Source organism: Aythya ferina, assembly GCF_964211825.1.
Source record: "Aythya ferina genome assembly, chromosome: 1".
NCBI lineage: Eukaryota > Metazoa > Chordata > Aves > Anseriformes > Anatidae > Aythya > Aythya ferina.
Window position 1 is genome coordinate 134018548 of NC_140296.1, and position 23246 is coordinate 134041793.

The following is a 23246-nucleotide window of genomic DNA, read 5'->3' on the forward strand; positions in this document are numbered from 1 at the left end:
GGCCTCACTAAACATAAGCTCTGAACAAAAAAAATAAATAATAAAACCTGTGGTTTCCTTTTTGGCTTTTTTGAGCTTCATTTGACATCCCTTGCCTATTGCATCTTGCAGTAAAGGGAGAAAAAATAGATACCTAAAATTACCCAGTGGGACCTGTTTGTTATCTCTAGAATGTTCCTAAATGTATGTGCAACTCCTCACACTTAAAAGGGGTGGAAAAGCACATTGCAAGAGCTGAAAGTGGGTACAGAGAGTTCTGTTTTTCCATCTCAGCAGCCACACAGCAAACTAAACAGCAGAGTGGTTAAAAACAAAATACCCTTTGCTATCAGAATACTACAGGGGTCTTTCTGTGGAAAAAGAGATTTTCTAGAACACTGCAATGTCTGGCCATAGGATTTTGAATTAGCTGGTTGCTTTTGAGAAGTTGTCTTACTAAGTCTCTTAGACCTGAAGCATAGGTTGAACAAAGTGGTGTGGGCGTGAGGTTTCATCATACTTTTAATTTCTCCCAACTCTACTCTTCTCTCTCCTCTACTTTTTTTTTTTTTTTTTGTAATTCCTGTTTTCTAATACAAAAAAAAAAAAAAAAAAAAAAAGAAATGTATAAATAAATATATTGCAGACCCTGTGTAAATATAAATCACCATATAGAAAACCTGTACTTCCCCTGGGTAGTGCAAAAATGTGTTTTCCTCCTTCCTGGTGAAAGAATGCCTTGTCTGTGTTGTAATGTCTTGTCTATGTTGTATGCATCAGCCCCATGGGCAAGTAAGGGGCCAAGTAAGAAATCTTACTGCCAGGACAGTGCCTGACACACAGTGAAAATTACTCCTTCGTTTTATGTTGATATAAAGGAAACTATGCATTTGACCCTCAAGTTTTACACTTCAGAGTATTTTGTAGAAGCAATGTTTGCTTCTCAGCAATGTCCTCTGTCTTATTCTGTCATGCTTATTGTCTTTATGTGTAATTGCACTTGCAGTAATTAAACTGACTGGAGTTTGTTATCCTAGAATGAATTTGTATGGCCATGATTTTTAACAAGGCATACCCATTCATTTTTTATATGAAAAAAAAATCCTTTTGAAAGGAAATCTTGAAGTTTTCACTAATTAGGTGTACTTTACACATTTAGTATTGCTTTTCTTTTTATGATTTTTTATTATTTTGCTAGTTTGCTGATACTGGGAATCATTTCTGCATGGAAGCAGTGAAAATGCTGGAATTATTTCATCCACATCTTGGGGTATTACATCAAGCAGTTAATGCAGGTTGGGATGTGCTTTGTTACTGATGTAGACAAGAAGCTGGGAATTGATGGAAGAATTCAGAAAAGTGTCAGCAGCAGCAGCCTGAGTGTGACACAGGGGAACCAGGAAGGTCTAATTGCATATTAGAGCTGTGCTGACACTTCTGTTGTCCCAGCTGTGCCAGGCAGGAATGCTAAATAAGCCAAAGTACAGCTTTCGCCTGCTTGCATGTCAGTCTTGAGCGATTCCCCTGCCACAGATGGGGACAGTGGTGTAAGTGGTAAGGATGTGAGTCAGCAACAGTTGCTGGCTGTCCATTTTCCATTTGCAAGCTGTAGGTTTTAAGTTAAGGAGGGAAACCACAACACAACCATTTTTCCCCTGTAATGTTTTTAGTTTGGTTTCCACTTGGCATTTATTTCAAGGCTTGCCACAGTGTTTTCTCTAGGTGCAGAGGCAGAGGGGTGAGTGTGGATGCTATTAAGCACTGTGAGCTTGACTGACAGTGGGCTTTTACAGTAGTAACTGCAACTCAGCTGCTGCTTCCACACAGCAGACTTTGAAAGATGCGTGTTCATGTGGACCCTCTTTATAACATGACCAGCAGAAGTCTGTGGCCATAATGAAAGGAACAGATGGTGTTTTGAACTTGAGTATTTGCTAAAACTAGCTGTCAACATGTTTGACAGTACTGTGTGTTGCCACTTCTCTAACCTTAAGCACTGGAAAAACAGGAGAGCAACATAAAATGTTCTGGTTGTTTCGGTTTTGCTATATGTGAACCTGTCTCATGAATACCATGGCGCATAGTACTGGGATGTGCATCTTGTCCATCCTCTGAATAGAAAGTCACTTTATGCTAGTTCAAGGGAGCATGACCACAGCCTTGTCTGTAGCAATTAAACACAATTGTTTTACAAGGCATTTTGCTTTGTGCAAACTCCCTTCACGTGTTGAGAGTACCTCGCTTTCCATGAAATGTCCCTTGGGTAAAGAATACCAGCCAGTTAATGAAAGGCATGGCTTCTGACGGAGCTGGCTGAATGCTGCAGCACCTTTCTGGGCTGCCCTTGGTTAGGCTGTTCCCATCCATCGGGTGCTCTGCCGTAACTGCCCCATGTGCTGTCCCACTCTGTGGTAAGGGAGAAACGCAGACCTGTCTGCCTTTGTGTTGCCTAATGTTTGCCTTCAGGATGTGCATGGAGTTACGGTGTATCTGCTGCATACAGTACCTGAGACTACCATAGGCCATGATGATTTACTGGTGCAACCTTATCCTAGGAGTGAGTTGTTTCAGCTCAGGACAGTTAGGTATGTGTTTAACCTGAGCTAAACTGAGTAGTCCTTACTAAAATATGTATCTGCCCAGGAGTTTGCCTCCATTAGTGGAGCTGGCCTATTAAAATCGGTGCAGGTTCATTGGTAGGCTAATCCTGATCTAATAAATATAGTTAAATTGGTAAAAATCATTTTTAACTTGAATTAGAACGTCCCTGCAGACTCTATAATTATATTGGGTAGGAGGGAGAAGGTTTTAACTAATTGCATTAGTTCCTACAAATGTCTTTTGTGGACCCATTTTGGCCAGCAGACTAAAACTGGCATAAAAGATAGTATAGACATTTTGACCATTGAAAAACTCTGAGCAGGGACTGTTCCCACGGTACAAGAATCCTTTGAGGCAGGGTGCTTTAATACTGTAATTCACAGCTTGTCTACAGGGGGAACATAAGAAAGTTAATCTGAGCTACCTTTTCAAGAAGATTAATTAAACCTCATTAGAACTCTGTATGGACACACATTCTGAGAATTAAAAATCTAGAAAGAGGGGCAAGTTAAATTAATGACACTTTAATTCTACTTAAGAGGCCTATGCATAACTTACCTAAACTGCTTCCAGTTCTTAATTTAGTGGATATTATTTCGTCCTCCTGAGCATCCCCAGGTAGGCAAAACCACCTGGGAATCGCAGCCCCAGCAGCTTGTTGCAGCGTGGCAGGACACACTGCAGGGCCCATTAGGCAGTCACAGCGGATGAGCATCTCTTGGTGATGCCCGGACCACTGGCTCCTCCTGGAGGCTGCAGAGACTGGATAAATCACACGGAACGAGGCTGCAGCCAGTGGGAATTGCAGGCACTGTGAAGCAAGCAGTCAAATGGTTTGGGGGGGACAGGCAGGAGTGGCCAACGCTGCACTGCTGGGAGCAGTTTGCCCACACTGATGTGATTGGCAGCGTTGTAGAGAAATCCCATATAGTTACAGAGGAGCAAAACAAATTGTTTCCTGCATGAATTGTTTGGAAACAACTCTGACAGCTGTTTGCTTTCCTTCAGGAGTGGTTTCTCCTGGGGTTTTGTTGTTTGTCCATTTTTCAAAGTATGCTATAGAGTTTTATTATTATGGGAAGCTGTGTTTCTATTTAAGCCACCAGGGTGATTAAATAAAATTGCATAGAATTTCCTAGCCTTTGACATCTTCTTAGAAGGTGCATTGGGAAGGCAAAGAGTTGTGAAAGATATGGAAGATATGAAATGTCACCCAAGCTCTGTCCCCAAGCCTTTCCTTGCCCTTTCTGTGGCTGCTAGGGTAGGCAGCCCATGGGGACAGTGTGTAGCAGGCTCGTGGCATGAAGGCTTGTGTGGAGACTAATTGCTTTGTGGTGCATTTCTTCTAAAATAAAAGGCTGTGCTTGCAATCTGCAGAAAACAGGGGAGTGGTTCAGTGAGATTCTTGGAGTTATCCCTTCTCCTGTGGTGAGCGGAGAGGGTGAAATGTCTTCTCTTGGTAATTTCACAGCCTTACCCTTAGCTCTGTTGTGGCTGTGGAAATAACAGCTGTATGGCACATTGATGTGCATACTGTGAAATTCATTAACTTGCCACTACCCAGTAATTACAGACAATTAAAAGATAAACAGTTAATCAGGTGACTGTGCAGGCTTCAGATTATGTTCTTTGATTAAAATAATTATCTCTTACCAGCCTGCTGTTGTTTCCAGTAAGTTACCAGCTCCTTGCAGCAAACCCTGTGGTGTGAGGAGGCACCCATGGGATTGTCCTGTCCTGCCTGGGAGCAGGCCCCCAGGCATTGCAGAGCATCCCCTGTACCTGACAGCCATGCTATGAGCAAACTGGCTGGCCAGCATGGTGTGGTTTTGCTGAGAACTGACCATTGATCAGAAACAGGATGGGAGTGATGGGGAGGGGATGCTGCCTTGCCTGCCTCTCCTTCCAGCACTGCTGCGTGTGTGCTGCCAGAGCCCAAGGTGCCTGGATCTGGTGCTCTTAAAAATGCATCATCTGTTTTGAAGTTATTAAGCAAAGGTTTGCTCTTTAGTGCTCTTTAGTCCAAACGCAGTTTTGGAAAAAGCAAGTATACTGCAATTACACAGACGCTGGCAAGAGGAGAGCCGTAGCTTACCATGGGTAAGATCTGTCAGAAAGGTATTTTGCAAAATACAGCTGTTGCACTCGGAGTGGCTCTCACATAAAGCAACTATCATTTCTATTTGAGCAGCTCAGAGTTGTCAGCTGCTTCTGCTACTGGCCTCTGTGTATCTCCAAGCCTCCCTTCTTGCCAGCACAGATAGATAAGAGCCTTCTTGTGCTGGGCACTGTGTAAACACAATCAAAATGTGGTCTCTGCTATGGCAGATTGTGCAGCCTGATAAGAGACAGTAAATATAAATGGATGGGCAAATGGGCAACACAAGGAAACAAGAAAATAAACATACTAGAACTAATTTTATGACAAATAATAGAAAGATAATAAAAAAAATAAATCCCTCATTCCTCCTGTATCACTCATGAGCCTTTCTTGTGGTTTCATTGTTTAGCTGAAGAGTACAAAACCTTTGAAGAGGCAGTGGGGTATTTCCACTGTTTCTCAAAAAGTCTGAATCATCTGAAGACAGGTGTTTACGCAGTGTGATGCTAGTGCAGCTCCGCTAAAACCCCTGTGTATCAGGGGAGGGACTGGGCAGTAGTTTGATCTGAAAAGTTACAGAATAAGGTTATGTATTTTGCAGTGTTTTTAACATTTAAAAGCAAAGCAAATAGAATTTTTCCTTCGGGAGGTAGCTGTGTGCCATTAAGCAAATTAACAGAAAGCATCAGTGAGCTTTGAAAACAAGTAACTTTCATTTCAGTAGTAGGGTCGTATCTTCAAGTTGTACATCAGAGCATCTGTTGATTTCAGCCGTGCGGTTTTGTACTCCACACTGATCTACCACAGCTCTTGCAAGAGCTGCTGCGTGGCTGGCTCTTGCTGCGGCGTGGAGTTGTCATTGTGACAGGTGACCAAGGTGAAGAAGGGATGGCTATCCTTTTAGAACCACTTCTGGTGGTGACATCCTTAACCCTTGTACTGTTTGTGTTCAAGGAGTACGCAGCTCAGTGCTCTGGCTCTAAATTCGGGTGTTGTGTGCTTGTGTTTCTGTGTTTCCTTTTTAGCCTCCACATGCTGTATTGCTGAGAGAGGGTGCATGCCCTAGATCCAGGCAGTGACTTTCCAGGTATTTTGCACTGGCAGAAAACTTCTTCAGCCAGGACTGGTAGGTGATCTGGAAGATGCTTCTTCCCGGCTCACATGGATGAGTTGTTGGGGATGGAAATTGTGTCAGTGAAATTGTTAAAAATAAAAAATAAAAAATCCAGAACACATAGCTGTGTCTGCTCAGTCTATTCAAGTGTTTCAGAAAAGAAGAAAAAAGTCGAAGCAACAAGGAGGATGCGAATGTTCACTAATGATTTAAAAGGGGTGTGTGGCCATGAAAGGCAGTATCGGAAACCCTCACAAGTAGCTAACAGCAGTCAAGTTAATGTTTGCAGATCTTCAAAGCATTTCTTGGAATGTCTCTTCAAAAAAGCCTAGATGCACTGAGGGAGGGCTCTGCCATCCTTTTTTCTGTTTCGAGTCCTCACCTGAAAATAAATGTGCATTTTTTTTTTTTAAATAAATGTTCAATGAGAAAAAACTCAGAGCCAAGACTACAGAAAAGACTTAAATGCTCAGAGTTAAAAGTCATAATTTCCCCAGCAAGGTTAGATAAGCTTAATGTGTACACATCAGCCAGAATTTCAGAAGGGAGCCCGAAAGAAATGAGAGGCTTTATGTCCTTAGACATTAAACATCACATCTAAATATTCCATGACTGACAGGGTAATCTCTGCAAGGGGTTACACTCGCTTTTCTGTGCACACGTGTTTGCCTGTGAGTGTAATGTGGCAGCACCACAGCATCTGGAAATGCAGACAAACTCCAGCTCAAGTTTATTCCTTAAACAGCTATTCAGAGCACTCAGCTATGCATAGATTTGTTTGGTGGGTTTTTCAAAGTCACATTAGCTTATTTGACTGGAGTGATTGCAGTTCTCATCTGTGCCCAGGGGAGTCTCTTAGCTGTGAATCAGACAACCTCTGGCGCTAAAACTGTGAAAGTAAAAATACGTACCATTATTGGCAGTGGGTCTTTGTTAGCAAACTGGCTGCTCAGCTAGTGCAAGATCCTAACTACTGTATTTAAAGTCTCAAAGTAACCTCCTTACTTCTAGTCATTTTGTATCATTTACTTATCTTCAGTCTTCATCTTCTGCTTTGCCTTTTGCAACCTCATATAAAGTGTTTAATAGCAGTTTCAGGAAAAATAATACATTGGACTTCTGTGGATCAGAGGAAGTGTAACTTCTTCTTCGTGCTTGATCCTTTCTGGTAAGAAGAATCCTGTTGCTATCTGTGCGGCCGAGTCATTTCAAAAACTCACCAGCCTAACACAAACCATGTCGGGCTGTTTTGTCTACCTTATCTTTTGACTGTGTCTCGGTGCCACCAAAGAAAGAAAGAGAGAGACAGCACTGCTTCTCACGCTGACATTGACAGAACTTGGCACTTGCTGGAGATTAAAGTGAATATGACAAGGTTTTTATTTCTGAGGCAGTCACAGGGATCTGAAGTGCTGACTTCTGTCAATACTGCATTGGCAAACTTCTCTGCCTCTCCCTCCCATGAGCACTGTTGCTATGAGAAAAGCTAGAGGGAGAAATGAGACTAGACATGGTTTAACCCTTCAAATATTTAAGACTTTACCAGTGTGCCAGTGGTATTGGGTAAAACAAAATGAAGAGAAAATGATGTGAGGCAATGCTGCTAGGGGCTCATAACAAAACAACCTTGACTTGTGTGGCTGCATCTCTCCAACATGTGAAATTTTGCTACTGGTTTCTAGAATTGGACTAGTAATGCATAGGGCATGACCTTTAGTGTTTATAAAACAGTATTAAATCATTAACATAATTGAGGTTATTCTGATTTACAGAAACTGAGTATTTGATGCCTAAATCCTGCTTTTCATGTTTCCACCAGTAAATATACCTAGTTGCGAACACATGCTAGCATAGTTTTAGGGTTTCACTGAAAGTGGGCCCATCGTGAACTATTGGCCCCCTCACAAGGGCTGAGGGCTTTCTCAGAGAGGGGAAGCAGTTTTCTTTCAGCTTGTCCTGGTCTGCAAAGGTGGGCCCTCCACTTTCCTCAGCCTAGGTGTGTTTTCTCACTCTGTCTTTTGGCTGCTACAGAGAAACCCCCATGGGTAAAGGGCATAGTTCAAGTGGATCAGGTTCAGATTCATCAAAACAGACTTGCGCAAATCAAAACGTAGTCCATGCTTGAAGCAATTTTCATTCTGTTTTGAGTCTGCTTCCTAAGGGCTTAAATGTCTGAGTTGGCTGACTGGGATGAAAGCAGCATGAATCATTGGGGAAAACCAGGAGGAAATAACTGAAATTTTCTGTTCAGGCTGGCAGCACGGATGAGTGGGCTGCAAGTAGGACCCAGCAGTTTAAACTCCCAGTCCTCAACCAGGGTGTTTCTTTTTACTCAGATGTCTTTTCAAAAGACAGCTATTGATCACATAGTCTCTAAGTGAACTTCAGAGTTGAACTCAATGTCTGTATGGGACTTGAAGCTCTCAAATGGGAAGTCTTCCAGAAATGCTGAACCTCATTTAAGCTGGTGGAAGAACATCAGGATTTCATCAACATAAATGGAAAAAGTTACCACTCTTTCCACTTCATACTCTCACCCTTGTTCAGAGGATTCATTAGATTAGCTAGTTCTTTATTTCTGGAAACTAGTAATACTATCAGTTATTCGCCATCTTCATCTCAGTGGTTAAATATTTTCTAGCACAGATTCTTTACACTTAAGGGCTACTGCAAATTGCCGTGTGGTAGGTTTTTATGTCACCACTTGCCAGAAATGCCAACATTTTCTATGAGAAAGCCCATATTGTGCATACCCTATATCCTTTTTTATTCTTCCACACACTTTGCCTGCTCTCACTGTTAGCAACAAAATGTTGAATTTAGTGATCTTTTGGTCTAATGCTGAGTGGCTGATTCAATGCACTGTGTTGCCCTTGGTGTCAAGATTGGGAGGGTCACGATGTATCCACATGCGGGGCATCATGGTGTATCCACATGCTTAGGGCATCCTCATTCTGATTATGGAGCCCAGACAGTTGCTGCAGGGGATATGAGAACAAGATCTGTGACTTTTTCAGCAGAGTGTTGTGCAAGTCAGCTGAAGATGGAGAAGATGTGGGGAGGAGAGTCAAACACGGTGGTGCTGAGTAGTGCAGTAAGAACAGCAGTTCTTGCAGACTGTGCACAGGAGGACAGCCTTTGCTCTTTGGACAACAGTCAGTGCTCCTGAAGCCACTGTGGTATCCTCCAAAGCATGAGACTGGGTGGGCTTGGTCAATGAAAATCCTACAGTGTTTTATAGACAACAAGAAGTGTACAGACAGGGACCACTCCTGAAGCCTGTTTTTAAACAAGTAAACCTTAGCGTAACTTCACTGCCAATGGTTAGACTGTGATCGCTGCAAGATCAGTAAAAATTAGATGATGCTGTAAAACATCTGAGGTAAAAAAGGAACAGTTTTAATTACGTGTGTGTGTCTATCCAAAGGAGGATGGAAGGATGCAGACCTCAAACCTAGAGTGTGACCCATAATGTAACTAGGAGCACAGAGCTACACTGCTGGTGGTGCACGTGGCCAGGACTGGTGGCCCACCAGTCACCATGTCCTCCTGCAGTGATTTCATGCCTGCCCTCAGCTGAGGTTGCTGCTACATTGCTCAAATTTGAAAAGGCTAGATATGAAGCCATGAAGAGCATTACACACCCCAAAGTGGGTTAAGAGGCAGTCATGGCTTGTGAGGGCAGTGTTCCTCACCTCTTGCAAGCAAGGCTGCTGCTATCTCTCTGACTAATATAACAAGCAGATCTTGCTGCCCTGGTCACCAGGATGTGTGCTGCAGTCTGTACACCTTTATCAGTTCTCCACCAGCAGGGCTGGCTGAGTAATGTGTATTTTTGCTATAAATACTGTTCTGTCTGCCTTGTGGTATGTCTTGTGACTTTTAATTTCATTTTTCTCTGTGTGTAGTTAGGCAACTATTATTACCCAGTATTTGTCAGATTATTGCCACTGCATGTGTGTCAGTCATACTGATTTAGTCCATTGCCAATTAAAGAGAAAAATGCATTTCTCAATGTATTTTTCTTTCTTCCAAGGAATCTGCTGCTTTTAGGCAGAGAATAGCTACATTTCTTAGCTGTTTTCCTGTGTGATTAAGCCAGGGCAGTTTTTGAGGCCAGGACCTCATTTTGTATTTGGACTTGACCCTGTGAACGCTTCCTGCAGCATGTTTCCTTTCACATAGCACTAGATCAGGACTGCTTTTTGTTGGTAGGCCAGGGCAGAGGCCAATGGTTAAGGGTGCCCCAGCAGGTCCAGGCTGAGGATGCCTCAGCAGCCTAACACCCAGGGCATGCTTCTGGCCTTGAGCTGAGCTATGTACAGCTGCATCCTGCATGGGCAGAGAACTTCATTCTTCTGGGCCATCAAATCACCAAGAGTACTGATTGCCATGCCTTAACCCAGAAGTCTGGCTTCTATTCCTTTCTTTTCAGAGTCAAGAAGCTGGTAAATCAGGATCTGGCTGTTGGCCATTCCTACTTGGCATCCCCTGTGGTAGAACTGCACCCACATCAACCATGGACACTGTTGTGCCACCCTCATGTGCTGTGTCACTGCTGTCCCAGCAGGGCACCTGGCTGGGCTTCAGGAGGCCTCCTTGCTTTGCTCTGCCTGATCTGACGCAGGGGAAGACAGATGCATATATATATATATATATATATTTTAATTTAAAGGCTGCCCAGCAGTTTGTCACAGCTGAAGCAGGTTGTAGCCTTGTATACCAGTACTTACTCATGTAAACATGATGATCAGTTGAAACATTAAAGCTGAAGCTGAGTGCTGCAGTCATTTAATCAATGACTAGCATATACTTGAGCATGTCTGCACTCGCAGGCTGGGCTGTAGTAATCAGCCCATTATGTCACCATTATGCCTGGTTGTTGGGGTGCACTTAATGCTGGAAATATCTTTTCACGTGTGATTTATTAGGTAAATGGTCCTATAATACTCTGTTGCTAAAGAGGGAAATGAAAAGCAACTGACTGAGACTAGCATTTCTGGCTGTTACTAGTGGGGGAAGCTATTAGAACTGGAAACTGAAGGACCTTTCGTAAATATTGAGCAAAACTCTGTTACTGTTGGCCACGTAGAAGCAGTTAGGCATTTAATAGTTGTTTATGATTATTTTCACGCACAGAGGAGTGAGGAGCACATGGGGCAAGTTGCAGTTGACCAGAACTGAGAAGCATGCAGGGGGCTTAGTGCAGGAGCCCAGCAGATGATAGGGAGCTTGTGCAGAGCTAAGGATGGATGTGGGGTATTAGGACAGAGCAAGTGGCAAGGGGATGAAGTGAAGGGTTGAAACCAGAGGAGTCAGGTACGAGAAAGTGCTGGCCATGTGGACATCCAGCTAAGACACTGTGCTTATGTGCTCAGTGTCATCAAGAGGGTGAGGCACTGCAGGATTTTTAGGGTAAGCCATTTTTCAGCCAGTGTAACCCAGCAATCCCCAAGATTTCAAGAAAGTTGGATGATGTGATGAAAAAAACATTTTTTTGCTTGTGGTTGCTCTGCCCACCAGAAGTACTTGAGAGGAAGATTTTTGTCTTTGTTCCACTTAGTGCTGTGCTAACAAGCGTGTGTGAGCAGGCTGCAATTCATGCATCAACAGTGGAGAAACTCATGCTGCCTGCTCCATGGCCCAAGAGTAGTCTCTGCACATAGAGCTGTTTTTTTTAGTCTTCCTAGGCAGGTTATCAACAGTAAGTATTTGCTACCATTTTCTGCCACCAAACAGTAACGTTTTGCTACCTCTTTGCCCATAAATGCAGGTGGAAAGGAGTTGCGTAGCTTTGCATCCAGTTTTTGGGCTGAGAAATGAGAGGTATAAGCAGCAGGCAATACACAAAACCAACTCCCTTTTGGATGCACATGAGGGTTTCACAAACCAAGTTTTCTCCACAGGATGTTCTGCATCTGCTTACAGGAGTATGGGAAGCCTAAAACTCTGTCCAAGTTTATCCAGGCTGCCCAAAAAGATGTACCAGACTATCAGCAGCCTGCAGTTTCTCATGGCTGCGACTCTTGGCAGATTGTTTCACATCTGGGTTCTTTAGAAAAGCCTGAGGAAGCCCAGTAGCCAACACAAGGTGAGAAGTGATTAATTTCTGGGATCCTTTGTGACTCACAGTGTGAGTGCCTCCCCAAATGGTCGAGCATGGTGTAACAGGGCACGTGGTTGTTGGACTAATAACGTGGTTTGAATCACTGTGTCACCTCCCTACATGTTTCTTCAAAGAAATTTGGAAGTGCTGGTGCTATCAGGTTATATTTTAAGTGTCCTTGTTACTGAAACTAAAAGAATTTCAGTTATTGTGATGAACGAAAAGACAGAGATGGAGTCTGAGGGAGTATGCGGCAATGACTGCCTCAGTGCACGGGGGCAGAGGCTACAGGCACACTTGCATCTTACTCGTGGTGACTTAGGTGGAGGGCTGATCTACCAGCCTTTGTGCCAGTGTCAATCTTGGCTGCCTATGAAGAAAAGAGCAAGACATTAAAAATATGTATCATAGGATACAGAAATAATGAATTCTGTTCTAATTGTGATTATGGTTGTTTCATTGCCACGGTAAAAAAAGTGAAGACATTTGATACTTTTTTTTTCTTTTTTTTTTTGTGAGAAAAGTAGTGGCAAATGTTACTGAAACAGATATTATATTTCTGGCAGGTTTTCAAGTTGTATAGTCTACACTTAGATAAAATGTTTGTAATGGCTTAATAATAGGCTTAATGATATTGTTGTTAATACATGTGCAAAAGGTTAAATCAATAAATTTAAACCTCAGGCAGGTTTTAAGGTTGCATTTGAGGAGGATTCTCAAGTTCTTAAATGCCTGTCTGGACTGAAGTCCACTTCAGCTTGACCTTGAGGCTTAGAGAAGCCCTGTGCATTTAAAAAGAAGGTTGTGGCTTTATGTGGGCTTATTAAAGCCCCCACTATTCTTCTGACTGTATCTATTTATTAGCCATACCAAAAGATGAATTAATCACCTACTCTTTCCCCTGTGCTATCAAATGAAGCCCGTGTGTCCCTTAAAAAGTCCATAGGAGTTTGTGGCTAGCTTACTGCATTAAGAGGGATGGAAACCTGAGTAGTTCAGTGCCTCCATCCTTGCTGGAATTACTGTTTTTGACTCGTGGAGTTTATTCCCAAACACAAGGGATGACTGGTCTGGCAGACAGGGGACAAGTTCCAGATGAGAGGGCAGAAAATTTGTAAAAGAGCTGCATTAATAACCTGTCATCTTCCATGTATATGACCCTTCTGGGAGAGCTTACAGATCTATGTATCAAAAACAGTAGTGCATAGGGTCCCTTTAATGCTTTCAAACTTCAATATACCATTCTCTGTTACCAAGTGATTTAATTACAAGTTAATGAAGTCAGGGATTTGGATACTGTGTTACATGCAGAAATTCATGTCTATTGTCTTGATGCTGAGTACAAACCTTTTCCGTTTGCAATGATATTCACATATTCAGGACTCAAATTCCCATTATCCATGCCTTTAGAGTAGGGCAGACTCTTGTCATAACAGTGCACTATAATCCTTCCAAAGATAATGAGATGTCTCTTGCATTTCAAAACAGTGTAACCAAGATCAGGCTGTGATCCAGCAGCTACACTCTTCCACAAGTACTAGGGTATCTGCAGCTGTTTGATATTGAGCTATTTTGGCCCTTTTTTTATTTTTCAGTTGAGAAATAAATAGGTCAGGCAAGGCCTTGAAACAAGTTTAATAGATACATCTAACATTTTTAGAGAAGTATGAAACTCTCCTGCTAAAATGAAATCGGGCTCACGAAAGGGCAGACTTATCTTTTAAAATAAGTTTTGCACAGAATCACAGAATTTCTAGGTTGGAAGAGACCTCAAGATCATCGAGTCCAACCTGTGACCTAACACTAACAGTCTGCACTAAACCATATCCCTAAGCTCTACATCTAAACGTCTTTTAAAGACTTCCAGGGATGGTGACTCCACCACTTCCCTGGGCAGCCTGTTCCAATGTCTAACAACCCTTTCGGTAAAGAAGTTTTGCATGTCAGCAGAGTGAATATTGTATTAAAGATAAGGGTAGAACCTCTGTTCTACTGATAATGTTCTATTTTTTTTTCCTTCCAAATTACAATATAGTTACCTACAAGCTAAGCAGCCAGCCTGCTAGATCTGACTTTTGCTTTATTGCTACTTAGTGACATACTATACAGTAAGTATAAGAATCATGAGATGCCAAAATAACGGGAAAACACTTTTTTTTTTTTTTAATTGGTGACTTGTAAGCCATGACATCCATTTCTCAGAAACTATAGTGATTTGGGTAACAATGCCAAGTTGGCTTTAATTTAAAGCTAATTTTACCTATATAAGCCCAATCACATACATATTTGGTAAAAGGCCTATAAAAGAATTCACAAATCTTCTTGTATATATAGATATCTATGTAGAAATATGTAGAGGTATTTATAGTATAGGTACCTATACATCTATATGTACTCATCTATACCTGTATAGGTATATTGACATATATTTATATGAAGCAATTGTAGTTGTACTTTGCTCCATGCTAAAACTTCCACCAAAAGTTCCTTTCACTGAATGAGAAGGTGTGACGCAAATGAGTGATTTCACATGTGGCACAGTGGATGCTGAAGATAAGAGTTTGAATGAATTCTTGGGTTCATTCTCTCACTCTGGTGGGGAGAAGAATTTAAATGAACTCTTGGGGCTGGCAGCTAAAGCAAAACAGAAGCTTCCTCTGATGTACTAAAACAGATCTGCATGAGGAGGTGTCCACCCCTTCCCTGAGAAGCTCCTCATCCATGGTACAGCAGGGACCAACTGGCTGAAGGGCAGGCTGGTGACCAACCAAGTCACCATTTGCCACCCTGTCCCTGAGCAGAGGCTGTGGACAGGTGGAGGTGACTCCAGCTTGCTCTGAGCCTACAGGTGCTCCTCTGGGCCACTCTTGTAAATAAGTGATGCTGTCATTCGGGTCATGTGGAGAGGTTGGGTTTGAAAGTCCTTGCTGAATCAATATGCATTTGTACTTGTATTTGGTTAAACAGAGGCTGGCAGAATAAGTTTGTCATTGAATAACACGGCAGAAAGAAATGGAGGAGAAATGCCGTTTTTACATGATCAGTATGTGGTGTGCAGCCTGTTACTCTCCTGCTCTAAAGAGGGGCTGCAACCACAGTACTGCATCTAAACCATTAGAAAAAATGGATTAAGGGAACTGCCCTGTCTAGTGCCTTCAGGAAGGCCAGTAACAATAGCTGACACAGGAAGGATGTTACAAGTGGATATAGCATGGTTGTGCCAAGATGCAGAGCTGAAGGGAAGTCATTGCAGCTCCAGTGGACACCAGATGTTTTATGACTTATCAGTATGCCTTAGAAAGCATCCTGTGGATGATGGCAGAATGGAGGAATAAGACTAATGCCTGGCTGTGTTGATAGTGGGTGATTTTATATTGTAAAAGTGATATTTTGTGGCCTCTTTACTCGGCAGGTGGTAACTAAAAGAAGATGAAGTGAAAAAGGGGCTGGAGACATGCACTGCTCATAAAGATATGGAGTGGAGTTGAGTGCAGGACTGAAGAAGCTGCTGCGAGTGGTTAGGGAGGTGGGATTTTAAGAGAAGGGGGCATTTCCTGTGCCAGGGAGCAAGGAGGGGAGGAAACAACTACAAAAAAAAAAAAAAAACTTCTCAGGCAATGTGAGATAGATAGGAAATCAGACTGTTAAGATGCCACTGAGCAAGGACATTTTTATCACTTGTATCACAGTTCTTCAAGTGGTCAGGGTTATTTCATGGGCAGCGTGGTGAGAGGACTACTGGGTTTCATTCTCCACAGTTGGTGTTTACTCTTTCACAAGTACCGAAAGTACTTAAGTGGCAGAAAAGTAAAGAAAGCCTTACCACAAAATCAGGGTATGAGCAATGCTAAACATCACTTGTCTTTGCCACCAGTATTATATTTCACATTTGAGAAACTGGCTCCTGTGGTAATTGGAGTGGCCATTTGGAGTGGGTGGCCTCATGTCCTAATCTTTGTCAGTGGGTTATGAACTTGATGGGGTGATGAATATGCAGTAGGGCAGTAGGGATGTTGGTCTTCTAAGGTCTGGAAGGATCTTGGCTAAATACGAGCAAGATGGGTGGAGGAATCCTGGAGCAAATCTCAGTACAAGAAAAGTAGCCTTCCTCCTGTTTTTTGAAACCCTTTCTCTTCTGGAGGTCTCAGTAACTTTGAAATAATATGTGCACCTTCACAAAGCCTTTTTAATTACTCCTGTGTTATTTTTATCTGGTTTTAATTGTCGGGATAGTTGTTGGTTCATTCTGCTGATATTTCGGTGTTTGCAAGCTTTCAGATTCACTGCATTTGCCCTTGTATTCATATTTGTATTTGTGAATCTCTGAAAGTCTTACAGGACATAGCATATCTCCAAAAATTGTTACTCATTATTTAAAGCCTGCTGAATCAGAATTTAGATTCTATATGTTTTCTGTTGGATTTATTTTCTATTCATAAACTTCTGTTAGGGAATGCCAGCTGGGATTCAGGCAGCACAGCAGCCAAGGGGTGAAGCAAGCCTTTCACAAGCACACTGCAGGCCGATTCAGCTGTTTGGTGAATCACACTGAGCAGCAAATGCATCCAGAATATCAGGATCTTTTCATTTACTGAAGGAAGTGTTGCAATTTTACTCATTTGATCTTTGTGTTGCTCTCTAGAGGCTTTCATCCCAAAATGTTTTTTCTTGGTGTTTTTATGGTAGTTCAGGGCTATATTACAAAACCTGGAATTCAACTAAATTCAAGCAAAATTCCCACTGAGTATGACATTTAGGATTTTAATTTTGCAACAAGGTATGCCAAACCTACATCATATGTGAATACACTTCAGGTAGCAAAAGGTTATGAGTATATAGGGCTCTGCTCAGACAGCACAGGAGCATATATGCTGCAGTTGTAAGTGGAAAGGAGCCTACAGCTCTGCAAGGTTTGTCTGTCACCTCCACAGCCGTACAAGTCCATTTGTGGGTGGAAGTGCAGAGTTAAGAGCTAAGGGCAAAAGGTTTTTACCTTTGGGTAAATCTTACCATTCTTAGTTTTAATGTGACTTTTGCCTGGATTTTTTGATTTTTACCTCCCTTGCGCTGGGGCAAGGAGAGAGATGAAAACCTCTTCGCTCTAAATTTTTTTGTTTAAAATATCCTGGAAGAAATAATTCTGAGTCAGTTTCACCTTTTACTTAATCTTGTTTTATAGCATAGATGGCAGTGACACCGTGTGGTACCAGCCACTGGTGCAGTACTTGGCGGAAGCTGCTCATCTTCTGTTCAGGAAGCCAGTGCAGAATTGCAAATAACAACAAGTCTAGGGATGGTTTTAATTGATCTTTGCAAACCTCATCCTTTGTTCTCCTCGAGTGCCTTTGCACTAAGCAGGTTATACCAGGAAGGAACAGCCTGGAGATGAGACAGGGAGGTGTCAGGCTGAGTGTTAGGAAAGGGTTCTGCACCCAGAACATGGTTGGGCAGTGGAATAGGCTCTCCAGAGCAGTGGTCACAGCACTGAACCTGACAGTTCAAGAAACATTTGGATAATGCTCTCAGACATAGGGTCTGGGTTTTGTGTGGTCCTGTGTGGAGCCAGGCGTTGGACTCCATGATCCTTGTGGGTCCCTTCCAGCTCAGGATATTCTATGATTCTATACCTTTCTGAAAGCCTGGATTTTAAACTCCTGGAAATAGATACTGGTTCCTTCTGTGCATCTGTGTAGTGCTGTGTGGTGAGTCTCCAGAGACTCACTCATATCTCTTGGCTTTACAGTAAGACAAATCAGGTGTAGAAACAAACCAGTATCACATCTCAGTGTACCTTGGCTATGTATGGCTTGCTGCCTGCCTGCTTCCTCTTGTGAGCAAGGAAAGCTTGTAGTTGGAGGAGACAGCACTGATCTTGTGTTTTGTTTTGTTTTGTTTTTCTATTTCAGGGTGTTCATGAGTCAAAAGGTGTGACTGAAGATTATTTGAAACTGGAATCTCTGATCCAGAAAGTGGTTTCACCTTACTTAGGCACATATGGCCTGTATTCCAGCGATGGACCCTTCACACACTCTTCCTGTATTTTGGGTAAGAATAACAGTGGCTTGATTTGACATAGCACAGAGGGCATCACTAAAACCTTGGTCCACACTGGGCCAGGGCCCACACGAGAGGAGACTGTCGGTACTAGCGCAGTGTGGCTGTGCTCTTTTCCTAAGGTCATGCAATTTACAAAGTCACAGTGACTTGCCAGTGGCAGAAGTTGAAAGCAGATCATCATAACAGCACTTAATTGCTTTAAATCTATGAATTTGGAGTGGGTTTAGCTTTTCCATTCTATTTTTTAAGGAGGAAGTTTTAACACAGGATGCTTTATGGACAGTGAGAGGAGGGAGGAAGAAGCCATTTTAAGAGTGCTGAATAGTGTCTGTTAATTAGTGCTCAAAGATCACTAGCTTGTTTAAAGCAGGAAAGAGTAGGAATTTGTCTTAGAAAAGACTAAACTAAATGATAAGACATTGAATATGTAATATGTCTCTGCAAAATGGAAGGTAATAAGCTGTTCTCCATTCCACTGGAGATAAGAAGAGTGGAGTACACATAGCAAGGGAAATCTAGATTACCTGGAAGGGAAAATCTCTAATGTTGCATTGATTAGGTGCTGGAATAAACACCTATGGAGACTGTTGATTCTTCACTATGGTAGGTGCTATTTACATGCCACATACACGGCATCCATAAGGACCAAGGTGGCTAGACATGGTGCTACCTGATGGCAGAGGTTGATTGGATGACTTTCTCAAGTCCCTTCCAGATTATTGTCTAGGATTCCTTGTGTTCAGAAGCATTTGGTGACTTCTGTGAAGGTAAGATTAGGCCAAGATGAAAGTATTTTAAAAATTCCCCTGAATAATTAAATCTGTTGAAAATGCAAGGGGGATGCTACTGTAAGTCAACAAGCAAATATGGTAGTACCCATATATTTTAATGTAAATACTGTGATGGTCTTCTTGAATAGAGAAAACAGAGGAGAAAATAAGTTTGTGTGTTTTCTATGCAGCCAATTTCATCTATTTGTTTGTCAGAAATGGTCAATAAGGAAGCTAATTTTCCCCTGAAGCTGAATAGAAAAATGGTTATATTGCAATAGGTGTTTAAGAAACAAATCAGTTTTATGTGAATTAATAGAGGCCGGTTATTTATGGAAAATGGATTAGGATAACTACTTTGTATTCTGTGCTTGCCATTAAAAGCCACAAGCATTTAAAAGGAACTCCAAATTGTTCTCTGAATAAAAGCTTGTATGTCAGGTTGGAAAAAAATGCACTCAGGGAGAATAAAACTTCATTGAAATGGATTATCAGAAAATAAATGTTATGAGTGCAGAAAATAGGAAGGTTTAGTTGGACTGGGCACTTTGCCTTGCTGTGGTGTAGATCTGTAGGAATACCCCTGAATAGTTCTTACTCTAGTCAGTGAACCTGGATCCAAGGGAGCTGAGAGAAGAGGTCTCTCTGCTGCTTTTGAACTAATGTGTCTAATCCTGTCCAGCTATTTTGACAGTATGATTTAAAGTTCTGATATATTTTCTGTGGGACTGATGAGGCCCTTGATCCCTTTTCTTGCCCATCTGGCCTGCACAGCCTTCCCCTTCAGCCAAACCTTGGTGTGACCAAAAAGCCAGAGTTCCTGTAGCAGGGCTGCCCCTTATCTATTTGCCAGGTCCAATTCCTAATAGAAAAAGTCCTGAAGTGATCTTGGTTCAGTTGATTTTATTGCTGAGGCAAAAATATCTGCAAAGTGCAATCTTAAGTACAGAAACTTTTTTTATTAGTAGCAGTAATAGTACAGCATGTGATTAGAATATATGTCCAGATAAGCAACTAAGAATAATTTGAGAAGAGAAAGGCATCTGTAAAAGGGAATCAAATGGTTTATAGGGAAACGTGGGCTTTCATCCTAACTCAGAGTTGTGGTTTTTTTATTTGCAGTGGCTATGGTTGACTGCCACGTTATAATTCAGTTCCTTTTCTTGGCCCTGTCCCTTCCATGGGGATGGGAAAGTGAGAGTGGAAGGGAGAGAGTTTCAGAAATGAGATACAGTAGTCACACCACTGATATTTTTAGCATAAGTGAGGCAGAGTAACGAAATCAGCAAAGTATTTGCATGATGATCATTTTGATCTAGCTGCGGGAGAGCACTCCAGACCTAAACCACTGGTGCAGGTTCTCCGTGCTGATTTGCTGCCACCTACTGCTCATTCTTCGGAAAGAACCCACTTGGTTAACAACTGCATTAATAAAATTGCTGCTGGACTGAGTGCGGGTTTGTTTGCCAGCAAGGTTGCTCTGGGCACTGCCCTCCAGTTACCCTTTCCAAATTTTCTTGGTGCTCTCTCCTTGCGTGGTCTCCGAACAATGCTTTGAATCAAAGTGTTTCTGTAATGATTTAGTACAGCTGTATGTTGTAATACGTGCACCCCAAATTTGGATACCTGATTTTCCCAGGGTAGGTGGCAGGTTCTCTGCTTTCTTAGGCAGATTGGTGGCACTGTCTCTGCAATGCACTTTTGGTTTCATGTGAAAAAATTAGGTTTTGAAAGCACAAGTGGAAGTAAAGTTAAATAAAAATCAGTGCCACCAATCCTAAGGCCAAAGTCAGATTTCTACTAGAAATTAGTTATGACCTTTATAGACAGAACAAAATTTGACTTTCTGTAATTGCTTTAAGAAAGCATTTGTAAATGTACATCAAGTCTTGTACGATATTTACTGTTTTTACTCCAGCAGTTGAAATTGTATGAATTTTCCAGGGAAGTTGTCGAGTCTCCTTCTCTGGAGATATTCAAGACCTGTCTGGATGTCCACCTGGGCAACCTGCTCTGGGGAACCTGCTTTGGCAGGGGATTCTGTGAATAAAAGGGAATTTTCTGCTCTTTTTTTTTTTTTAATAGCTTTGGGGTATTCAATATGATAAGGAAGTCTAGGAAATCTGAAACATATGGATCTATAAAACCATCAAAATGTATTCTTTCAAAAATGTCCTTTCATAGAATAAAAGTTTATGAATATTTGGGCCTTGACTTTTCTTTTGAACACTTGTAATTATACATAGGAGGCTTTATTGATATTACTCTGTATCTTTCTCTGTTTACAGAGAAGCGGTTCTTCAGGCGCTCCAAGTCGGGTGACATCCTTGCCAAGAACCCCGTGGTGCGGTCAAAAAGTTACAATAATCCACTGTTGACACCAGTAGCTGAGTATGAAACTGAGGGCATGGCTGCCAATGGAACAGGCATCCGAAGGCACTCTGTTTCAGAAATGACCTCCTGCCTGGAGCTCCAGGGGTACTCCAACCTCACCACCATAATGGACAATGGTTCCAAGAACTCCATGACAGCCACGAAAAACTCGCTGTCAGGAGATCAGGAAAGGTCAAGTGCTGGGTCAGTGGAATGCTCTGGCAAGCTTGGCACAGCTGAGCAACAGAAAGGACTCTTCCACTCAATGGATGACCCACACAGGTCTTTTGAGTTGGACAGGGACCCATCCTTGATTCCAGTTCCTTCTTCTAGCCCTGAGAACATAGTGGATCAAATTTTAGAGTCAATTGACTCTGATTCTGAAGGCATTTTTATTGATTTTGGCCGAGGCTGTTCCAGTTCATCAGCATACAATGTGGACGTGAACAGACAGAGCATCATGTGAAGGACATCGGGATACAGACCTTGGGTTTTAATATTATATATGAAAACTACTAACACATTGAGGCTGACTGTGGACAAACTATATATGTCTAGGGCAGAACCTATGTTGTAGGTTATCACAGCTGTATTGAAGTATATAAACACAACAGTTTACAATAAGCGGGAATCTGTTGCAGGGGAGAAGAAACCACAACCACTTCTCCATGTCCCCACTACTGCAGTCTGATTTCTTACTGTCTTTCTAAATTTAGGGATTCACAAACTGACAAGTGTCTGCTAAAATGCTGTTAGTGCAACTGGCAGTGTTTTTTCAGTAATACAGCCTAGTAAATTACTGTGTTCACTATTAATTTTCTCAAGAGATTCCTGTAGAAGGGCAAGTTGTACTCTGAACTGTAAGAGATCAGCCAGAGCACAAAACCATATCCTTTTAAAAAGAAAAAAAAAGTCTGTGGCCCTTCATGCCACAGAATATGGTGATAAAGAAGTCTCTTTTAACCTTTTCTTGTACATCTTGTGTGCACTCCTTTGCCCAACAGTGAGTTAGAGTTCTCAAAGAAAGGCAAATAAACAGAAATGCGCTACCTGATGTCATGCAATGCCTGATGCTGTTTCACAGCCAATGCCTTGTGTCTGTAAGAGAGTTGTCATGAAACTGGTTTTTAAGACCAAGTTAATTTGCTCTGAATATGGCACTTTCAAGAAATCTGCATACTACTGACTCATGGAGCATCCATTGTATGGAGCGGTTCCAGCAGAATTCAACGTAATTGTTTCCTAAATAAATAAAAATATGGCCTCTCAGTGGAAATCCTCATTATATATTTATATTCTTAAAGGAACACCATAATGTCTATACTGTAAATTATGTATTGATACTCAGGGATTGTGAGCCTTACAGCTCTGCTAATCCTGAGCACTCTCCACTGTTTGTCACTAGCAGTAATAGGGTATGAGAGATGTGTCAGTGGTTTTACAGCAGATTGGTACATATGATACCAATGTTAACCAGAAATCCTGATGCCTGACAGATTTTGACCAGATGGCTTTGCAGTCTATGCAGTGTTGCTTGAGGTCTCTCTGTTCCAGGCATCTCTTCTGGTGCAGAGAGGCAGTAGACCCCTACAGAGCTGCTCAGCAAAGATGGACATCCATTTGGTGTGGCAGGGCCTGGTTCTTAGCTCAGACATTCAAGGACTCTCCAGCTTTGCTCTGCATTTGTGCTGCTGACCCCAAAATTCACCAAACCTGTCCCCAGATTTTGATTACTAGGCCTCTAGTGGGGCCTAGGCTCGAGGCCCTACTTCTCATACTTAATTTCCTTTGGCTTTGCTACTCAATCTTTCTGAAAACAGCTCAATCTCTTGCTACCTTCCTGCTTCTGTGCTGGAGTTTTCAGCCTCCAGAGGGATATCCAGGCTCCCCATAACACAGGGATTTGAGAACCTCAGAAGCCAGCTGAGGAAGGAACCCCAGAAATACGGTAGGGGGTTCAGTGTCTAATTTGTGTTTGGCGTGTTCAGCTGTGCAGCTTCCCCTGCTTTAGGCACTTACATCAGACTTCTTTTCTTTTACACAGAGATAAACAATTTCTTTCATGTCCCAGTAGTCCCAAATCTAACAACCAAGGAACACATCCTCGTGGGGAATGTGAGCATTCAGACCCAAGCAGGTTGCAAG

The 23246-nt window shown here is 42.1% G+C and overlaps 1 protein-coding gene across 8 annotated transcripts in view; it reads left to right on the forward strand.

Moving 5' to 3' along the window:
* PRR5 (proline rich 5) overlaps positions 1–22377 on the forward strand; it is a 91643-nt gene extending 69266 nt beyond the window's left edge. For all 8 annotated transcript variants that reach the window (XM_084505854.1, XM_084505855.1, XM_084505858.1 and 5 more), the window contains 2 exons: positions 17808–17946; positions 21017–22377. In XM_084505854.1, the coding sequence (XP_084361980.1) occupies positions 17808–17946; positions 21017–21567 (690 nt within the window). In that variant the 3' untranslated portion in view covers positions 21568–22377. The remainder of the gene's footprint in view (positions 1–17807; positions 17947–21016) is intronic.
* Positions 22378–23246: the final 869 nt, after the last annotated feature.